Genomic DNA, 23,526 nt, shown 5'->3' with positions numbered 1-23,526 from the left:
TGTAAATTGGGCTACTAAAACTCAACAGTTTCATGCATGCCAGTATTTACTGTGCCTCTCAAGTGATAGAAACATGTTTTGTCATGTTTTGTACGTACAGTCACAAAATAATTACCAACTTGTTCCTTGTTCAGAAGGAAGACAATTACTGTGAATCCTCTTTTGACATTGTAGACAATGAAGCGTATACACATCGTGTACGAGGTCTGTGTCGCGCAGAGTGTGAAGCATGCGGCTGAGAGAACCAACAGCAGCAGCAGCAGCAGTCTCGCTGGTGAATGAGGTACAACTAATTAATATCAGCCTTGTGTTGTATAAGAGCGTCTGTGCTCCATAAAATGCTGGCAGGGAACCCACAAGCTGAATAGAGGCAACAAAACGCAACCAATAGTCTTTGCTAATGCAGACAACAAACAGTGAAACGTCTCTGTTCTAATCTGGACAGAGTCCCAAACGGTGCTGCTTTCAACACTGATACAATAATCTGACCACACGTTCTATTTTGTTTTAAAATAATAATATTAATAATTGGAGAAAAAAAAAAAACATTCAATAAATTATTAGAGAATTGTACAAAAATGTACACATTATATTTTCTTCTAACTTGATTATTTCCCTGTGTAAAACCTCTGTACCAGCCTGCTATTTTGGCACAAACCCACATTAGTTTAGCATAGTTTAGAAGTTAGGTCTATGTAACATAACATGTATCAAATACTTATTTTTTTAAGCACTATGTTTTATCTGAGCTATTAAATAAGCCAGATCCTTCGCCTACCTATAAAAAATGAATTAAACGAAATGTCAAGATGTATTCTTTCATAATACTGTTATTATGGAACTGTTTTGTTTTACAAAAAAAAATATTTAATTAGTAAAGCTGCCTCAAAGTTCTGAGGACCTGGGTTCAAATTTGGCCTTGCCTGTGTGGAGTTTGCATGGTCTCCCCTGCCTGCGTGGGTTTTCTCCAGGTAGTCCGGTTTCCTCCCGCATCCCAAAAACATGCACGGTAGGTTAATTGAAGACTCTAAATTGCCCGTAGGTGTGAATGTGAGTGTGAATGATTGTTTGTTTATATGTGTCGTGCGAATGGCTGGCAACCAGTTCAGGGTGTACCCTGCCTCTCGCCCGCAGTTAGCTGGGATAGGCTCCAGCATACCTGTGACCCTAGTGAGGATAAGTGGTGTAGAAAATGCATGGCAAAATGAAGTTCTAATAAAAATTTTGTATGAAATTGTTTAAACATTTACACACTACTACTAGTACTTTGTTTGAACTGAATTACTTACCTGAAACATGGCCCTCACTTTGAATGAGAACATTCTGCACAAAATATTCTATTTTACTATGAAAACTCCCCACTTTATCTATACACACCATAGTTGCAAGGCCAAAAATGAGAAGTTAGTTAACCATATGGAATATTACATATAATAAATTCATACAGATTATTTTTTTTAATATCTTTTACCAGATGCAAATAATGTGAACATGACAGAATTTAGGACACAACCCTGTGGAACTACGACTGATGTTTTGATGATTCTCAATGACTTAACACTGACGAAAAATACTTCCATAGTCACTACTGGTGGGCGTAATTAATTTTTGATTATAATTGTGTGGATTTTAAAATTGGTTTTAAACATTTATCTGAAACATGAAAACAACACCAAACATAGTATTAATAAAAACAATAGACAATGAAACACACACTTACATGTTCAAAAAGGAAGATGATGAAGAATATTTTCATCGATGCAACAGAAGTCAGAACAAGATGTACATGTTCGAGTGTGGTTCCAGAAACATGTTTTTCTACTGCAATAGTTTTTTTTAATACAATAGTTGTTTCATAGCTACAACTCAGACTGGTGGAAAATGAATGGAGTGAATATTAATTATTATTATCATCATTACTATCATTATTTAGATATATCATTGTGGAAAAAAAATGCAATTTAAAAAAAAGATATTTTAAAATCAAGATTGTGTGTTCCAATGTCCGTCCCTACTTCTCAGAACAGTTGAGCTGTAGGTCACAGATTGCCCTTACAATTGTCTCTGTCTTTGGACACCTCTGAGCAAAGTGCACCGTTGGAGCTTTTAGAAGGGCCATTACGTTCGCCCTTATCACCTTAACAGTGCAGACACCCACAAGCTGCAGTGGCTTGTCAACTGTCAACTCCTCGCGGGCTAAGAGCTTCGATACCGTCTCCCGGCCCTTCCACTCTCCCGGGTCCACCTGTCTGCACATCCAACAACTGTACTTGAGCAAGACAGCCCTGACTGCTCCTGAGGGGCAGCCAGACCAGGAGTGTGCAATTTTGAGGAAAACGGAATTCGCGGCAGAACTGCAAAACACACTATGTCGACAAAAGTACTGGAACACTCTTCTTTAATCAATTGGGGGTGGCATTGAACCCCCCCCCCCCCCACACCCCACTATTTGTGAGGGACAGGGAACCAGCCCTACCCCAAATAGCAAAAAAAAATGCACGTAATTGAATTTCTTTTTTTATTTAAATTCTATATTAAGAGTTTACATCAGTAATACTCAAAAAGTGTGGTAGGTACGCACGCTGCCTCTAATGTGTGCAAAATAATCAATGAATTAAATGTTCACCCTGTGCATAACGTTACACTGGCTTAAACTTAATCAAGTACAGTACATTAGCTAAGTGCAGGTCAGTTGTATTTAAACTTTGAAGTACTAGATGTGCATTAAACATTTCAGGAATGTTTATTTTCAAACATTTAGGTTTTATGCTACAATTATATATACATTTTTAGTTTTATGTGCAATACAGTTTGATTGAATCATTATGTGCATTTTTTTTTATTTGCCTATATTTAAGCACATTGTTAATGTTAAAACTGCAGTGGATTACCATATTAAATATGCCTTTTAAGAAAAAAACCTGCCTATTTTTTGATGAATATTTAGGCCTTCAACCACTGGTTTAAACCATAAGTATACCACAAACTGCTAATAAGTGATTTTTTTTCAGAGAATAGCTAAGGATGGTCTCTTAAAAAAAAAAAAAGAAAAAAAAAGAAAAAAAAAAGCTTAATAGGTGAATTTGTGAATAGCGAACAGGGAAAAGGTGGAGATTCATTGTAGTTCCTTCTGTATCCTAATTATTATTATTACTACCACCGATGACTCATCCTAGGGCGAAAAGCTTGGACGAGTGTGGCGTGGAAGAATCGACCTTTTCACAAGACTGGTAGCATTCCACCACGCCCCTCCCATTTCCACTTCCTTCATAATATGTCAACATCTCTCAACAAGTGGAGTCTTTTTATAAATGCCCTCCTCCTCACTGAGATTACTCCTCTCACGTTGCAACATGCGCACATGCACACGCACGAGCACGCACATACTCTATCAGTCGTCTTCATTTCACATGGTTACCAGCTGCTCACTCTCAAGACGGGAGAGCCCAGTTACTTCCTGGCTGCTGGAAAACACCTGAGCACCCTGAAGGAGGGCAACCAGTGCAGGCCTCAAATCACTTATTGACCTTTGCCGGTGCACAAATAGCAATAAGGCTCCGGGGGAGCCTAAAAGTCTGTGTCGTGTTCTATACAGTAGGAGCAAATGTATGTGAATCCTGAATGACCAATTGCAGAATTGCATAAATTGGTCATAATTTACTTAATTTAATGTAGTCTGATCACAACAATAAACAAACACGAGTCTGCTTGAACTAATGCCACACCAGGGTTGGCGCTGGAAACGTTTTAGCCAATGTGGCTAAACAGTATGAAAAAATCTCCTGTGTGTAGTAAGCCACAACATCAGGTGTGTGTTTAACCACACTTAGCCACCACTCCTTGTCACTGGAAAGCCTATAAGCTTTTAACGATGTGGGCCCAATTAAAACTATTTAGTCATCGATCAGGATTATAGCTGAACGATTCGGGAAAATACTCTAATTGTGATTTATTTATTTACTTATTTATTTATTAATTTATTTAAATATTGCGATTTCGATTTAGCATGTGATATTTGGGGGGGTGTTATCGTCAGCATTATTCTTTATTAATATTTTTTGTTTCCATTTTGACCTTTCTTCTGGCTTCCGATTGGTCAAAAGTAAAGCCATACACTTCTGGCTTATAGTGCCACTCGAGCCTTTGGTACACATCCTGGTCTTTTGGTGACTCCGAGCAGTAAAAAGAAGTCCTCAGGTTCTGGAGCATTCTCTATCTGGGTTCCTGTACTCTGCAATGTCCTACCCGAGGAAATTAGAACGGGTACCTCAATAAAAATGTTGACTTATTTTATACTTCCATCCATCCATTTTCTTTACCGCTTATCCTCATTCGGATCATTATTAAACTTATTTCCACACTGTCGCATTTGGTGACACTGCATCTAACATAACTAATCACTCACCCTGCCTCACCCTCCGACTTCTGTCTTGATTTTGGCCTGTTTAACTGTCGCTTCCCATCCACCCCTTCACATAGACACTGTCTTTAGCATGCATTACTTTTTGGGGATTTTAAGCTAAATTAATGGACTATACTAGGGTCTGATTTGCTCTTACTGATGTTGTTCTAGTTAAGGGAAGGGAGCCACATTAACAAGGATCGAACTCTTGTTCTTGCTTATGTGCACGTGTGCGCGTCAGTAGGTCCTCCCCCACCATCACAAGACACCAACAGCTCCAAGAGGACTGTGCTCTCCGTCACCATGGAGACAAGCGCACCCAGCACCTAACAACGCTATTTTTGGAGTCCTGCAAAGAGCTTCACTCTTGCTCCTTTTTCCAATTGAGGCAGCACTCTTTAATTTTCTCCTCACAACTATTGTAGTGCTAGTTTTTCATGTAAGTGAGGAAATGCAGGTGTAGTGTAACATAATTGTTTTTTTTTTCTTCCAGAGAGTGATGCATCTTTCTTAGGACAGTGGTAAAAGTTGCTGCTATTTCATTCAGGGAGATGATTGGACACAAAATAGAGTTTCATTTTTGTTTGGAAAAAGTGTTAATTCAGTGCAGATTGCAACTCTTGCACACAGGAAAAGTAGATATATTCGCACAGGTTCATTAAACTGCACTCGTGTAAAAGCACCAGCTAATTATAAGCGGTCCATTGCTGCTGCATTATCTCTACAGCAGACAAGTGGCTGCGCTGTTGCTTTGCCATTGATCTCCTCTTTAATCTGTCTATTGGAAAACAATGAGCCCGTGGGCAGAGAGGCAGCGATTGGGGCGCATCAGTTTACACAACAGAATGCTGCACACAAGAACTTTGCCATGGCTATAGAAAATACATGTGTTTATATATATATATATATATATATATATATATGAAGAATTTGATGAAGCCTAGCTGTGATTGGGTACTTTTGAATCACAAAGTACAACAAATTGGACAACATATCAGACATTTGAGTACTGATAAAAAAATAATTAAAAAAAAAAGGAGAGCCCCATTAATCAGGTAGTTAACTTATATTACATTTTATGGATCGGGGGGGGGGGGGAGTCCTAAGGAATACTTTATAGAAAATGGTACAAAAATGTGCACACTATATTTTAAAATTTTTGGTTTGTTTAACTAGATCCTGTAATTTTCCTGAAACATGACTTTCACATTGGGTGTGGACATTCAGCACTCAAAATTTGCCATAAAAACACTTTATGCTACCATTGTTTCAAAGCCAATAGAATCACACCTGATTTATTACTATTATTATATTATCATGTTACATTCATTAAATTCATTCATTAAATGTATTATAGTTTTTTTTAATGTGAAAAAGTCATTTTCTAGACATACACAAAGAAAATAAAAATGTTCTGTTGGTTCTACACTGTTTTTGCATTCAAAGTAATACTTAAGCAACATATCAAAACTTTATACATATTTATGAGCCAATCTTAATATGCGCTGTGCACATGGGGGGTGGAGAACGACTTGGGAGACTACTCACGGTCGTCTTTGCATCTGCAAAGTTATGAATAGTGTTGATCATATTTGACTTTATTAAATCCCACAAAGTATAAAGTGGTCATTTGCGGTGGTAGTAATAATTCAGCCACGCAGACGGTTCCTTTGTGACACACGTCAATGACCTGACGTCATCTTTAGTAGACGTCCCCATGAAATGATGTCATCGAGGAATGATTGTCTCATTTCCCCCAAACTTTGCTAGCTTCTACCGCCTTGTTCCTTGGTCAATCTCCTCATCTGCGCGATGGAATTTCTGGTGGTAGGAGCTAGGTTGTTGTCAATACAGAAATGAGAGGAGCCCAAAAAATAAATTAACATCAGGCTATTGACTCATTTGAGTGGTGGTTACATTGTCATTATTGTTCTAGTAGTGTTCCCCAGAGACTTACTGTAGCCGTTGTCCTCCTCCTTGGTTCCATCAATGGTTCCGTCTGCCTGCAGCTGTAGGTGGAAACCCTGTCGACTGTACAGCTTGGTCACAATCCCCTTCAGCTGGGGCTCTGTGGCGGCAGGAAAAGAGGTTTGGGTTTTTGGTGGGGCACAAGCAGACACACCAATTGTCTTATGTGTATACTGTGATGTCTCCTTATTTTTACGCTGGTATTCACGAAAGCAACAACATTTCATTTGTGAGTGCATCGGTGCTAAATACAAGAAGCCGCCTGCCGGTCTTCCATCAGCACGGTGTGTGATAAGAGCTAGACGCTCTCCACTGCTTTGTTACGGTCCCAAATGTAGGTGCCCCAGCCTTTTCATCTTAATCATACCCCCATTTGACCTTTACGGAAAGGTTTCTTGTTATTCTATCCCAGCGATGGCTGGAAATGTAAAATATCCTATTTGATGCAAATGAAAGAAGTACTCGTGTTGGAGGGTGTTTTGACATGCTGTCCAAGCAAACAGACTGATTAGTCAGCAAATTCTGTGCATATCTGAACACAAACAACAACTCAAGACTCAAATTAATTGAGTGAATTGCTTATTTACAGGTGCAAAGTGGTTCTGTTTCAAGTCTCCTTGTGTTATATGTATATGTCTAAGTGGTTTGACCTGTGAAGTGGACCAGAAGTAGAACTGGATACTCTTTCTAATGCAATTTAAATGCAAATAGTCACATTTCTTCAGGTTATCTTTTTGATCCACTTTGAGGACTGAGTTCCAAGGAGCTTTTGAAAACATGCTAAATAACGGAATTTCATGGTTATCCTTTTGTTTGTTTGTTTGTTTGTTTTATCTTTTCCATGACCTAAAAGTTACCAATATGTCCCAGACTCTTAATGTCAAAGCAGAAGGCTACCAAAAATCTGAACATTTGAATGGCTGATGATTGACCATACAGTATATGATGCCATGCCATCCTCATGCAAAGCTGTCAGAAAATGAGCATCAGGTACCAGTAAGGCAAGATCAGACATTTAGCTGTTGTCTCAGTGGATTTATAGACAAGAGAGCTTTGGGCCTCAAGAGTACAACATACTTGGACTGCAATAACAAGAAGCACGCTAGACCTGCACTGAGGAACATACAATGTTATCCAGGTGTCTTTAAAAATTAATACCACTTCTTCTAATGTCAAGTTGTGTGATTTAGGTAAAATTATTAGGTCCACCAGTTAAATCCAATGAACCTCAAAAAGTCTTTACAAAGATAAAATGTTTTGATTGAGGTATTACAATTTGTTTCAACTAACCGTATTTATCATGAAACATACCGCCATTTCTTGTGTATAATACACACTTGAGTATAATGCGCACCCCCAAAATTGACTCAAAAAAATTAGAAAACCCCTTTTTCCTATGTATATCGCCCATACACCCATGACTTTCTATCCATTGATAAATTTATATCTCCATCCATCCTTTATCTGAGCCGCTTATCCTCACAAGGTTCGCGGGAGCGCTGGAGCCTATCCTAGTTATCATCGAAATAAATGTTAATGGTGACCATCTCCCAATTAGTTTTTCGAATCAATTCTGATCAGTAATATTATTAATAGTGAGGATTACTTGTTCTTTACTTGTTCTAAAACACAAATCTACTCATATACCTCATTTCACTGTGAAAGATTTTTATATATTTTACTATACTTTTGTCTAATACGCACTATTGACTCTTGATTACTTCTTTTTGGAGGGGGGGGGGGGTGTGCACTGTACATGTGAAATTACAGTATTCAAAACTGTGCATCATTATCTTTGCAAAGGCATATTTTCAGATTAAACTTTTGCATTGTAGTTCTGTGGATGTGTCTAAGTTAGTGATTCCCAACCACTGTGTGGTGTACAAATTGCTGTTTGTTCGCCACAAATAATATATCTCTGTTCACCTATCTATGCCAGCGACAAATAGTGACAGATGAATAATTCAATATCAGTGCAGTATATCAGCTTTGTGGTCAACAAAAGATTGTGTGTAAATTGAGACTGAGATCATCATTTTGGCATGTATACTTTTTGTGATATTTGTGTGTGTTGTGTGCCGTTTTTTTCTAATGTTAAAATTTACATTATGCCTTCGCTCAATAAATGTCGCGAAACACTAGGTATGGTGAGATCTAACAACAATGTAGTACTCTTCTTTCTTACCAAACTCACCCACAGTAAACAATGAAATATTTAGAAAATAACTATAACACATTCAGCATAACAAGTACTTAAGCATGTTACAGCCGGTGTGAATTTTTGAATAACAAATGAAGCGTCGCTTTAATTTGTCGCTCCGCTAATTAAGGTTCAGAAGCTAAAGGTGACTCGTCAGTGGACATTTAACACCAGACGAGATTCCCCTTATTCTGCTACCAACTTTGTCATTCAGCTTTCCACTCCTGCATATAAAAGAGCTCAATTTCACATTTGTTCCCATAGCCGAGGAGAATGTTACGTAACAGACCTGGTCGCCTCCTGCGCCTCTTCTTGGATCCGAAGAGTTTGACCCTGGAGAAAACATTGAGTCGGCTGGGCTTGTCGCAGCTTCCTTTGCTCTTACTGGGGCTGCTGACACAGCGGCAGGCGTTGGACTTTTCCCGCTCCCTCGCTTGCCTTTTCTGCCTAATGAGGGAGCTGGCGATGGCTGCGGCCATAGCCACTTTGACAGCCGGAAGATAACAAACACCACCTCTTGTCTTGAGTCCAAGTCACAAGCAGGGATGGTGGTCCGACACCCGTACTTGCTAAATAAACAACAGTGAAGAAGCTTCAGTCTGGAGTCAAACTGAAAATTTACAAGTCAGGAATTGACTTCTCCTGGAATTAAAGAAGCCGTTCCATTGCAAAGCGTTTCTCCCTTCAGCTGCATCACATTCTCCGCAAATATTCTCTGAAGCTCCTTTACATCATCCTGCAGCTGCACGCACGCTCTTGCTGAGCGAGGATCCAACGTGCAGCCGCACCGGTGAACACCTGTTTGCGGCACACTTGTCTTCAGTAGTTGACGTGATGACGATAAAAGCGGGAGGGAGGCTCGGATGGATGTCAGCCTATCACTGACATTGCTTTTTCTTTGCTCTCTTCAAGTGAGGCGAGGCGAAGTGGCAGCGGTGCGCGCCTCATGTTGGAGGCGAGGCGCAGACTGCCGAGAGCTGCCTGAGCGCATCCTACCTCCAACTCATACGATGAGCAGCATGGAGGGGGTGGACGGTGGACAGCGGACGGTGGGGGGTTTTGGAGCGAGTGCACAGACGCAGCCAGCAAGTGTGCAAGGGATTGTCAATATCAACTAATAAGGCAGATCTGATTTGATCCATTGGGAAATGAGCAGAAGGGTAGTAAAGTAGATGGTGCATATTCAGCAGAAATCCTAATTTATGCTGACTGTTAGGTTAACTAACCATTCTTGCCTTTTTTATTTATTTTTTTAAGGTTAACCCTTGCATAATGTTTGGGTCAGATATGACCCATTTTGACATTTGACAGCAATACAAAAACACCTTAAATGTCATTCGTTCACCCTGAAATGTGATGACTTTTCTTAAAGTGACCTAAAATACCCATCCACCCATCCATTTTCTGAGCCGTTTCACCTCACTAGGGTCGTGGGCGTGCTGGAGCCTATCCCAGCTATCATTGGGCAGGAGGCGAGGGACACCCTGAACTGGTTGTCAGCCAATCGCAGGGCACATACAAACAAACAACCATTCGCACTCACAGTCACACCTACGGGCAATTTAGAGTCTCCAATTCATGCATGTTTTTGGGATGTGGGAGGAAACTGGAGTGCCCGGAGAAAACCCACACAGGCACGGGGAGAACATGCAAACTCCACACAGGCGGGGCCGGGGATTGAACCCCGGTCCTCAGAACTGTGAGGCAGACGCTCAAACCAGTTGGTCACCGTGCCGCCTAAAATACCCCAAAATGAAAATATTTTAAAATGTCATTGTTTTTTTTTTTTTCAGGTGCTTCAAAGTTTGTTTATGCTGACTCAGCTTCTTTTAAAATGGATTGAATTCATGTGTGTTAAATTCAGGAAAATGGTGCTAATGATGGGAATCGGCGGCACGGTGGCCGACTGGTTAGAGCATCAGCCTCAAAAACAAAAATATGTAAAGTAAAATATCAAAAGTATACTTTCCCTTTTCTGTGAAGCATTGGTTAAGGGTAATCAACAAATTTATTAATGTCAGACAGGCTCTTAATACATTTTAAAAAGATCCGTAGTTCATAATTTGATGAAAATGACATTCTTTGTGAGTTTTTCCATTTTAGTTGCTGGGATAGGCTCCAGCATGCCCATGACCCTAGTGATGATAAGCGGTACAGAATATGGATGGATGGATGCTTGAGATATCATGATCACGACTTTACACGTCTTACTATTGTTAGTTTTTTCTTCACCAATTACCTGATGATAAAGCTGACACTGACACCGCTCATCCACTGCTTGTATCATCGTGAGGCGTTCAGGGTCCATTCTCATGTATATTTCATAATCGATTGCCTTTCCCACCATTCTTCTTTCTATCAACGCCCTCGTTTGACAGGTACCACCATTAAAGTTAAAGTGACCTTAAATATACGACGTAGAGAGGCGATGCCACACTCACCTCAAACCTGACACACTCTGAGCTTGACAAACTGAACGACAGCTCCCTCTGGCGTCTCTAAGCAAAACTGCAGCCGCCCCCGACTGCCAGCACTATGCAAATAATGTTACATTTATATTTTGAAATATAAGTTGTCTTGCAAAATGCGACTCATAGAGCGCACTAAAACTCGTGGGTTTTTTTGGAGGGGGGGAGGGGGCTTTTGTTTGTATACAAACCATCTATGGTCCATTTCTGTCCCTCAAATAAATTATGCTGTCCATCTGCTTGTCCTCATTAGGGTGAAGGGCGAGCAGTAGTCTATCCCAGCTGACTTTGAATGAGAGGTAGGGTAAACCCTGGACTGGTCGGCAGCCAATCGCAGGGTACATGTAAACAAAACAAAAACAGCACACTCACATTCACACCTAAGGACAATTAAGAGTCTTCAACGAACCTAAAATGTATTTGGAATGACGCAGAGAGGCCAGAGCCCAGATTTGAACCCCCAAACCCAGAGCTGCTGTGCAGATGTGCGAACCCCTTGTTCACCATGCTGCCTAAATTATGTAGTGTCTCCTGCACTGAAAAAAAAAAACAAGTTCTTTGTATGTACTTAATGCGGACGTACATTGGTTGTGGTAAAAAAAAATAAATGTGGTAAAAGCAATGTCATTGTTCCCTCTTAGTTGAACACATTTTAATCCTGTGCAACTGAAAATTAAGTACTTTTTACAGTGTATAATAAACAGTTTGATTCCTCTCAAGCTGTACAAATCAAGTGCTAACTGCCAAGTGTAGAGAAGCAGATCCTTAAAAGCTTAATTTACCCACAAAAGCTACAAAAACATTTTTAGGCGGGTATCTCATGAATGAAGCACAATGCAACATAAACATAACACTCGAAAAACAAATTGCAGCATTAAACAGCCACAATGAGCCACAAATTCACATTTCAGCACCAAGGAGAGCTCATACATGAGCTACACTTCTAAAATGCAGCTCTAAAAATATAACACCAAAAACACAATCAAGGATGCTAAAAATAAACCCCGCAACCTACCTGAGACTGTTTTTCTTAAAGGAAAACTCATGGTTGTGTGCAGCAAGTGCGTTCCGGGCGGTGTCGGGCGGAGTGGAGAAGCCTCCGGCGCGCATTCAGCAAAGTTGGAGAAGATGCGCGCGAGAGAAGAGCGAGCATCGAGGCGTGGCCAGATCATTAGAGGACGTTAAGCGACATTAGGACTTAAAGGCTCATTAAACATTCATTTGGAGGTCTGATGCTGCATGTGTGCGCACGTGTGTGTGTGTGCGACGGGAGGTCAGGTTGAGGGTAAAAGTGGTCGAAAAATGGACGCTTCTTGTCATCCGAGGGAGCAGACGAGACTTTGCTCTCATGTTACACAGATGCTGTAAAGTGATCCGATAATGCGCCGACTAAACCGGTTATTGTGGGCCTTTCCACTCTGAACTGAACAAATATCGACGGCCAATCGAGTGAGACAACAATATGGCAGCGTGTGCCTTAGACAAAGAATGTTTACAAGGACATCTGTCTCCTCTGTCAAAGCGAGTACCAGGTCCTAACAAAAAGCACCCTGCTTCTGCAAACTTTGACAAATTGATGACATGCACGCATTAGAGCTTTCACAATTCATTCATTGCATCCTATAAAAGTACTCATTGTTATTTATAACCTCGGGTATGATGTTTTCTATTTATAGACGCTTGTAATGTTATGATACCTTTTCTGTCATTGGACTTTTGGACCTTCATGGAACCTACATAGGATGTTGTGCATTGTGCTAAACCATTTTGGACTATTCACAGAGTTTTAGCCGTGACATTCTTTAGGGGAGAATATCAGCGCTGGCTGTGTGCGCCTGTGAATCGTCAGGCATTTACAACAGCTCCTTTGTCTTCTTTATTTATACTTTCCACCATCTTATTCTTTTTGTGTCGTGCTAAAACGTTTGCAATATCACAACGTTTCAGATGGGATATTTTATTTAGCCGAGACTACCGGCACTATCGGACTTTCGCCATTTGTCTACGATGCTAAAACCGTGAGGCGCTATGGAGAGGGACAAGAGTTGGTGCTGAAACGAAGTAATGTGAAGCGAGAGAGAAGATTAAATGGAACAGGAGATTTCGAACCATTCCTCCTGTATGTGTAGACAAACTAACAGCTGTTTTAAAAAATATCCAGTTCTTTGTTTACATTCAAACTTTACAGCTATCAAGACTGTCGTCATGCACGCCCTCACACTGGTCATCGGTCATTGGAGTCTTCAATTATGTTTGCCTCTCTCTCTCTCATCCACTAACAGCTTCACACAACATGTAGACTGTGCGACAAATTAAAAATAATAAAATAAAATTCCAGACCTGTATGCCAAATGCAAATGTGAAGAGAGCACTTTTTCTATACATTCATGAGAAAATATTCTTGATTCATGCTATTCTTATTATCTTTTTAGTATTGTATTTGATGTTTTATGTTCAATCTTACGTACAGCACTTTGTTTTGAGTGTATTTTATAAATAAATATGAGTTGAACCCCAACTATTTGCAGTGGAAAAAGGGCACATCCCTACCATGAATAGTGAAAATTCCCTTTATGCGGAACGTCAGGTGAGCAAACCCAGAAAACAGGTTAGTGGACTTCCTGTGTATGCCGAGATAACGAGCATAACTAGGGACTGATGCCATGATGGTTTGAACACAACCTTGGTGCGAAATAGGTACTTGCCACCCTTTGCCATACCTAATGTTTCTATCGTTGCTCATCACCCTCTGTCACCCAGTCAGCTGGGATAGGCTCCATCTCCCTTCGCCACCCCATTGAGGACAAAAGCACAATTGAAAATGGATGGAAGCTACAGTTGTTATACCTTATGACCACTAGGTGGCAGAAAACAACTGGCTATCGAGAGTGCATTTTACAGTGAGGACATTGGCCCCTCCATTAGGCAGAGAGATGTCAATCTTTTTTCTCTAGCCCCTCTCCTCATGAACTGGAGCCTATCCCACCTCACTTTGGGCAAGAGGCGGTGTACACGTTCACACCGATGGATAATTTAGAGTCTTCAATGTTGATGCATGTTTTTGTCATGCGGGAGGGAGCCAGTGTACCCGGAAAACAAATTCATGTATTATTTATTAAAAGGTATAGATTATATCGTGAACTCATCTCATTATTTTAGATTAAAAGGCCTAAATACAGGTGTGGGGGGGGGGGGGGGGGGGGCATCAGCTCAGCAGTCACAAAAATCTAACAATCGTCCAAATCTGAAATGCATTAATTTAAATGCAAGTAATATGTAAAAAGTCAGGAATGGTAACCTCGACACTTCTGCTCAACTTAAAGTCATCATTTCACACACACAAACAGCGCAAACTGCTTTTGTGTGTTTGTGTGGGTGCTAGTCATTGCTTGTTTGTGTGGTCACGAGTAGTTTAATTACTGTAGTTCCTAAGAATTTCGGTCACTCCGCTGTGGGATTCTGGTCTCAACTTCAATTACTGTATACTGCTACCCAGCGACCCAGCGCGCGCGCACACACACACACACACACACACACACACACACACACACACACACACACACACGCGCGCACAGGATGTACAGTACTGTATATTTAAAGACCAAGCCCCCAAAAATCCACAAGAAACTCCCCATTAAAAAGGTTTATATTGCAATTGCCTATGGATGCCACAAGATGAGTATGATCATGATGATGATTGCCTAAATGAAGCTACTCAACTGACTTCACCATAGCTCTTAGCACCAAGATGCCACGTTTGTCGAAATAAAGCTCCTCAACTCACTTGAACATAGCTCCTTGGCTCCAAGACGCTACAAGATGACAGCAAAGCACTACATTTGTCAAAATGAAGATCCCCAACTGACTTCAACATAGTCCTTGGCACCAAGATGCCACACTATGCGGGAAAGCATTCTTTTTGTATACATGAAGCTCCTTGACTCATTTCAACATTGTTCCTTGGTACCACGATGCCACAAGATGGTGGAAAAGCATTACCTTTGTCTACATGAATCTCCTAAACTCACTTCAAAATAGTTCATTGGCCCCAAGCACTACCTTTGTGTTGAATAAATCTCTTCACCTCACTTCAGCATAGTTCTTCAGCACCAAGATAGTGACAAAGCTCTATTTTTGTCCAAATAAAGCTCCTCAACTCAATTCAACACAGTTCCTTGTCCTTATTGAGTGTTTCCAGAAACCGAACCAAACAATGTAATGCAAACCGTTGATACATTTAAATCCTGCCTAAAAACTTTATTGTTCACTCCTGCTTTTTCATAAAACAAAAATATAACTTCTTGTTTTCACCATCTTGTTTTTATTTGTGGACTCTAACTTGACCATCTACGTGTTTAGTCATTTTACTGTTGTGTTTTCTCATTTATGCTGCTTTTATTTGATCATTTTATCTTGATTTTCATCTTGTTTTGAATCATTATTTCTTTGCCTCTGTAAAGCACCATGGATTTGCATTGTGTATGATCGGTGCTATCCAGATAAACGCACCTTGCCCTAAATATTCATCTTAATTAGCCTCATTGGATACTATAACTGTGTCCAATTCAACTTAATGTAAAAGAGAAAACACTGGATCCAATCACGCTGCGGGCTGCGTTCCACTTCCGTGTGCTCACGGATGTAGTAAATCCACGGCCACACGCTGGACCACCGTGGTCTACCATGTGATACGCGTTGCCATGGAGACTGCACATGCATAGGTGGATGTGTGAGCTCGAGGCGGAAGGGGGAGGAGAGATAATGTCCTGCGAGGAGCGAAAACACTCAAATTCCTCAAGATCAACACGGCTGCATTCAACACACCTTCTATGGTCATTACTTCATTATTCATAATACGTTAAAAGCAATTGTATTCTGTTTAAAAATAAGTTAATAAGTTGGAGCAACTGAATTTTGCCAATGAGTTCTGCATATTTACATTTTAACCTACAAATAAATATGCTGAACGACATATACCTTATTCTTCTACATTTATGAATTTGCCTATTCACAGATTTTTTTCCAAGGGGAACTGCCTCAGTTATTTGATGAAAAACTCATTCGCTGTTTTTGTGTTCAGGTCAAAGCCATGTTTAACATAAAAATATTGTTCTACTCCCATCTTGTGGCATCTATATGCAATTACAAACCTTTTTGCACGGGTGTCATTTGCAGATTTTTGCAATTAGCGGCAGCGCTTGATGTCTATGTCCATGTATACCTTATACTATTTATAAATATACAACACACTATGATTATTTTTTATACATATTTTATGTTTTAGTACTTTGGGTTTGTGGTCTTTGTGAATAAAGTTTCCCCCCAAAGAGGGGGGGGGGGAGAGAGAGAGAGAGAGAGAGAGAGAGAGAGAGAGAGAGCGAGAGAGAGAGAGAGAGAGAGAGAGAGAGAGAGAGAGAGAGAGAGTACCAGGGTTAGCTAAGCTAGCTAGCAAGTTACCTAAGATAGGTGGCCAGCTACTAAGCCAAAGTGATATGGAAGTCTAGCTAGGTAAAAAAAAAAAAAAAAAAGCAAGGTAAAATAAACAACGGTAAAGCTAGACAATAAAATAGCATGTTAGCTAATAAAGCTAGCCGGCCAGTAAGATAGATAGAGAAAGAAAGATGTTCCTCTTTACACCATCACCAGTTCCAGCTTGATATCACTTAAAACACACGCGCGCACACACACACACACACACACACACACACTCACACACACACGCAAAGCAATATGCTGCAGCTAATTAGGCACAGACAGAATTCCTGGCATCTGTCATGTAACCTCTAAACTTTTGTTCAGTCACTGGCTTCAAAGTGATTGTGATCAGCACTGCCACAAATTATCTCACTTTTTTTTCCTCCTTGAGCACAGAAACAACCAAAATATTTTTTACAGATCATCAATGGAGGCTGAATATGGCAGCGAAACAAAGCACTGGAGCAATTTCGGGATGCGTGGACGATGCCAGGCGTTTGTTGTCCGTGAGTTTGCCTCGTAATCGTACAAATTGTAGAATAGGTGTAAAGTAAATAGCAGTCTGGACCTTCACAAACTTACCACAAGCAACTCATACAATGGCTTTTGGACAAATATGTTTGCTATGCACAGCAATATTTGTTTCACTTGTTTTCATATTGATAGTGATACAGTAACATCCAAGATTATCCACATTAGGGTTACGGGTGAGCTGGTGCCTATCCCAGCTGACTGTGGGCAAAAAGCCGGGTACACCCTGGAGCGGTAGCTAGCCAATCATAGGGCACATATATTGTAGACATATAGCAGTTCAAGCTCACATTCACACCAATGGACAATTTAGAGTCTTTCATGAACCGAACATGGATGTTTTGGGAGTGTGAGAGGAAGAAGGGGTAAGCGGAGACAACCCATGGAAGCACGGAGAGAACATGCAAACTCCAAACAGGAAGGCCAGAGTCAAGGTTCGAACCCAGGACCTCACAACGGTCAGCTGTCTGTAACCCTAACTCGGCCAAACAACTTGTACACCGTGCTGTGGTCTTCTTCTAACCAACAAAAAAACCCTAAAGTGCGGCTCTGTAGAGGGTTTTCCACTAAACGTACGAAAGACAGCATTTATGTCCATAATCTACATGCAAGGGTTGTCAAAGCTTCCCTTTATGGGAACAGGGAATGACAACCTCTTAGCTCACCAGTTACAAGGCACTCGACGTTTTTACTCGCCACAAAAAATGCATTTGTCAAAAGGGGAGAGCACAGATTATTTTTGCGATTAGTCGACTAATTGAACTATATGTCACTTGCACTTTATCGCACCAGCAAACAGCTGCTAGCTCCTCTTATATAACCATCACGAAGTGTTTAAGGTACAGTATGTGAAAACTAAAGACAATTAAGGCAATAGTACATTTAGCTTTTAATAAAGTTTCCCATATTTTTTACCTGTACCTGATGTTTTATGATGTTTATATATGATAGTGCAAATTAAAATGAAAGCGATACTCAGGCCTTTAACATTCATAGCTGTGCACTTAGAAAGGGAACCAAAAACTATGCACAACTGGGAATCACCTGTCATAGGTCAGAATGTTTTGGGGCTTTTTTCTCAAATGTTCTGCTCTGTATTAAGAGTAAATGCTTTGACAATGACAAAAAAAGGTAAACCTCATGAAAATTGGCACAGAAATGAGCACGTTCTGCTTTATTTTCAATGTACATGCATTGCCCTTTATGGGAAACATGGCCGCCACGTAGGCAAGTCACTTAGCTAGGTTGCTACAGTGTGCTGACGTAATCATATCTGCGGTTATAATGTTACATCAATCACATAACCGTTTGCTACAGCTAATGAAATTGTTATTTTTATTCTTAAGCTAATGTTAACATTTATAGTTTTAAGCAATTAGCGTCAATAACTGGTATTATTAGCAGCTAATTAGCCACAGAGATGACTGTCCCTGTTCATAAGTAATTGAATCAGCCTCAACAATGATATTTATTATTAAGATAATTGTTGGCAATATTGATTCTGACAATCTTTTTCTGATCTAAAGCTGGGATCAATGTCAAGCCCTGCATAAATGCAAAAACAAAGTTGTACTTTCAAGGAAAAGAAAAGTCACAATATTATGATATTGAAGTCTAAGTCTAATGAGGTTAGTCAGTACTTTAAATAAAATACAACTTGATTCTTGCAATGTTACAGCTTTTATTAAAAAGGACTATATTATCGAAAAGAAATCCGCATTTTGTTCTTAAAAGATTCAGTATTTGATTTTTTTCCTGTAATAATCCATCTTTCATTAAAAAAAAATACTATTCATGCAGCAATGTCAGATTTTTGTGATGATATAACACAGTCAACTTATAATTGGCTCAAAGCTAAGGTAGGGCAGCGTAAATGGTTTAGTACAGTATGTTTGTTTTATTGGCATATGGTCCCCATATGTAGGTACTGGGTATGCACTTTTTGAGAGAACCACTGATCTATCGCACTATAGCCATTAGCTGTAAAACTGACTTCCTGCATCATATTGAAGCTTGGATTAAAGGTCACAATTTGTAATGGAAAATCAGTATCATTAAGTAGTGATATTGGTGACAGAGTACAAGCCTATATTTGACTTGCTATCAGATAGACGACATTGTTCATGTGTATGGCAATTTGCTGACGTTACATTTATAGACATACATACTTTATTACTCCTGTGAGGGAAATTAAGGGATTGATGGAAGAGGTAATGGGTGTCACAAGGTTTTGTGTGTAACTGTGATCAATAGTTCGTGCTCCCAGGCTTCCTCTAACAATTGCATGTAGACAGACAGATAGACAGGTAGAAAAGACAGTCGATAAAGTAATATAGTAAGTTAGCTTAGTCTCTTTCTAGCTAGCCTGATAAAAAGATAGATAGCTAACTAGAAGCATGGCTAGCTAGATAGAAAACTAGAAAGTTAGAAATAAGGCTAAAGCTGGTCGACATGGTAGCAAGTTAGCTAATATGGCAAGCCTGCTAGTTAGCAAAATTGAAAGATCGGTAACTCAAAGGTCAATTAGCTAGAAAAAAAGTTAACTCCAACAACAAGAGTAAAGCTGACAAATATAGTGGCACGCTAGCTAAGATCGTTAGTCTGCTAAAAAGGAAGATAGATAACTGGAAGGCAGTCCCATGTCCTAAAATTGTGTGTGTCTATATAAGTGAACACACTATATATGAGCCTTCATATGTCGGGGATAACGCCGTATTTGGCAACCGATTCATTGCGGCCGCCATTCATGTTTACCTGAGCGAGGTATGGTCAGTGACACACTGTAAATGGGAGAGACTGTGTTCTTTGTTAGGAAAAATATTTGCATCAGAATGCTTTAGATAACACACTGTACGATCACGCTGTCATATTATGGAATTTATTTTGTATTGTAATATAAGACTAGGTGGCACGGTGAGGACTGGTTAGAGCGTCTGCCTCACAGTTCTGAGGACAGGGGTTCAATCCCCGGCCCCGCCTGTGTGTAGTTTGCATGTTCTCGCCATGCCTGCGTGTTTTCTCTCCGGGCACTCCGGTTTTCTCCCACATCCCAAAAACATGCATGGTAGGTTAATTGACAACTCTAAATTGCCCGTAGGTGTGAATGTGAGTGTGAATGGTTGTTTTTTTGTATGTGCCCTGCGATTGGCTGGCAACCACTTCAGAGTGTACCCCGCCTCCTGCCCGATGATAGCTGGGATAGGCTTCAGCACGCCCGCCACCCTAGTGAGTAGAAGTGGCTCAGAAAATGGATGAATGGATATAAGACTAGATAAGATAAAAATATTTTGTTAGTACAGTCAGCCAGAGCTGCTAGGAAAACAAAGTCATCAATGTATTTTCACTATTGCTCCTGTCATACTGTGTTGCGTGTTTGCACTTTAAGGACAAAAGTCCTGTTTTTGTTTTAAGTTCTCGTTTTAAAAAAGACCATTCAAGCAACAGGTTTTTCCTCCTGTTTTTTGAGATTGTAGGGCTGCAGCTGATTACTAGGCGGCAACAATTGGGAAATGAAATATTTTGAGGGTAATATTACGTCAGCAACATGCATGATTGAAAAAACAATAACTCTGAACTAGTTCATTTTTGGAACAGTGAACTTAGTTCAAAATTTTAAATTACAAACTATGAACTGAACTAGTTAATTTTGGGAACAATGAATTTAACTTTGAACTAGTTCGTGTAGAAAATGAACTTTCCCAACACTGCACTGCAGTACTTAGTATCAGTAGGTTTGCCACTGCAACAGCAGAGATGCTATGCTAAGGTGAAGCGATTGCTGACTTGAATCTTCCAAACATATTTTTTTCCAGCACAACACTGTGAGACCCTTCAGTAGGATGTGTGCATGCATGTAGACAATTGGAGAACAGGCACAAGCAGCACATGCAGCAACCACAGCCAACCTGCCAAATGGAACACATGCTTCTAAACGAGTGTTGTCAGAAGCACGTCCATTATCGCTCCTGCCAGCAGCACAACAGGAGGTAGCTGGAGTGAGGAGGGCATCAAGAGCAGGAGATGGTCACTTGCCAAAAAGTGAGCAATCTAAAGTGTGAACTAGAGATGGTGAGTCAATGGAGGCCCTTTGGCAAAGCGAAACTGCATTTTAAGAGTAGAAAAGACAATAAGTAGCCCCATCATTTTTATTCACTCTTTCTCGTAACCGCGTATAAATGGGCTCACGGCACAGACAATGGGAAAAAAATAAAATCAAGGAATCTGAAGGGGATGCTGTCAAAGAAGCTGTCTGAATGTTTGTATTAATAAAACTGTGCTAATTTTACCTCAGTCACGGTCCAAAAATACAGCGAAGTGAGATGATGCTGACCTATATACGCTTCACTATTGTGACACATCACAGATCAGATAAAAGATCTAATCTCTGAGACAAACCTGGAATAAATGTTCTATTTACTGCTCGATACAACAAAGGATGCTCTTTTTAGATTTTTTTTTCAGTGTTCATAGACTATTTTCAACCACTTTTCAAACTATAGAAAGCTGCTTTTTTTTTTTTTTTTTTTTTTTTAGAATATCATTGATACTTTACATCGAGATTACAAAAAAAACGCCAATGGTTTTATCTCACTAAAACAGATACAGTGATGCCTTGAGATACAAGTGTAACTCGTTCTGTGGCCACGGTCATAACTCAAACACTTATATCTCAAATCAACCTTCCCCCTTGAAATGAATGGAATTGCCATTAATCCCTTCCAGCCTCCCCAAAAAAAACATAAAAAAAACAACAAAAGAACAAAAATGCTTTAAAAAAGCACTCTATAATATTGACCTTTAGCAAACCATAGTAATAAAAATATATATAATATAAATAACAGAATGTAACGAATCAAACACTTCGTGCATCATGAATAATTAACTCATTGTGGCTCCTGTTGTGTGGCCACCGGAGGGTATTATAATACTGTCAGACAATAATTATTTATTTATTTATTTTTTTAAATTAACTACTGTAAGTGACTCAGTAAGCTTCAGCAATACTAGTTGTTTTGACAGAGGATAAAAAAACTCTGTGAGTGTTATTCTGTTTACAACACCCCACTGTGATGCTATTCGTTAGCCCGTCTAAGCCGTTTTGCATTGTTTTTAGCATTAAGCTAAGCAGACTTTTTAATGCAAAACTCTATGTGTTTGATAGTAAACTACAGCTTGAAGCTTTTATATATAAAAAAAAAAAAAAGAATTGTTCACTATTTTCCAAACTGCTGTTTGTTATGAACTGATATGAGTTTACTGCCACCATACATAGCTCGTATCTCAAATTTTTGTTCACATGTCAAAGCAAAAAAAAATCGTCCAAATGACAGCTCGTATCACGGGTTGCTTGTATCTCAAGGCAGCACCGTACTGTTACTCTATAAACAAAACAACAGATGCATAGTGGTACACAACCACAGTCCATCCCACGGAACAGAGTTTCTTACGCAGTGGCAATTGGATGAAATTAAAAAAGATAAAAATTTAGCTCATGTACACAGTGCATGAAAATATCCCGAAACTAGATTGCCCTGAAGTCAAATTTCATTAGTGTAGAACGTGAGGGTGGTGACCCCAAGTGGACAAAAATAATATCTGCACCTCACATGCATGTTTTGTATTGGTATTGTTGTTAAATATTGCAAAACCAATTGTTTTCCCATTGTTGAATAATCAATGGGATATCGCTAGAATGATCAATTCTAAAAATATCCTATAGTTGCAGCCCTGTATTTAATTTGTATTATTTTTATTTAGCTACAATTAAGTAAAGTAATAAAATAAATACAAAATAGGTTAATATAATCATTTCAAAAATAACAAAAACTCTAATTTTAAGTTTTATTTCAAACTTATAAAAACTATTGTATTTTATCATTATTATTATCATTATGTTATCTAAAACTTCAACAAGCAAACTGATCCAACAGATCATTTTTTTCCCAAGAATCTAAACTTTGTCTAAAATCTAACTGTACAGCAATAAAATGAAAGTATCCATGGAAACCCGGCAAATATTTGATATTTGTCATCATCTTCATTCATGCGGTTGTTTGAGTTCTACAAAAAAATAAAACTGTCTTCAAGACTATTACGCATGTTTCTGTCCTCAGTATTACCCCATGACATCTCCAAGGCTCGTCCTCAAGGAAAACTGGAAATTATGCAACGAGGTCAAATGTGCAGTGGAGCCAATTTGGATGTTAACATTAATGAAGCTCATTTCGTTTCGGACACAGTCGCTCACTGCATTTCCCCCGCCGCTGGTGCGCTCGCATAGGTGACACTACACCGCGATCGTAGCTGACCGCAGGTCAGGCGGAGAAGGCTGAAAGTCAAAAGCATACCAGTCGATCCCGCAATGGATCACAATGCCATGGGGATTGCACGGCTCAGATTGGCTGGGATTATTTCCACTTGCTCAAAAGACCAAAGCAGTAGCTGGAATTGAGATGGTGGGGGCAGTGCACGGCAAATATTAC

The 23,526-nt window shown here is 39.7% G+C and overlaps 1 protein-coding gene across 3 annotated transcripts in view; it reads right to left on the bottom strand.

The window, feature by feature from the left end:
- The window catches only part of fgf13a (fibroblast growth factor 13a), a 101,427-nt gene that overhangs the window by 18,051 nt on the left and 59,850 nt on the right, over positions 1-23,526 (bottom strand). For 2 of the 3 annotated variants that reach the window (XM_061686212.1, XM_061686214.1), the window contains one exon: positions 6,360-6,470. In XM_061686212.1, the coding sequence (XP_061542196.1) occupies positions 6,360-6,470 (111 nt within the window). Of the gene's footprint in view, positions 1-6,359; positions 6,471-8,859; positions 9,340-23,526 lie in introns of those variants that run through there. The other variant, XM_061686213.1, reaches the window with a different exon arrangement.

Source organism: Phycodurus eques, chromosome 9, assembly GCF_024500275.1.
Source record: "Phycodurus eques isolate BA_2022a chromosome 9, UOR_Pequ_1.1, whole genome shotgun sequence".
NCBI lineage: Eukaryota > Metazoa > Chordata > Actinopteri > Syngnathiformes > Syngnathidae > Phycodurus > Phycodurus eques.
The sequence above is the reverse complement of the archived record's forward strand: the minus strand, read 5'-3'. Positions and strand labels throughout refer to the sequence as shown.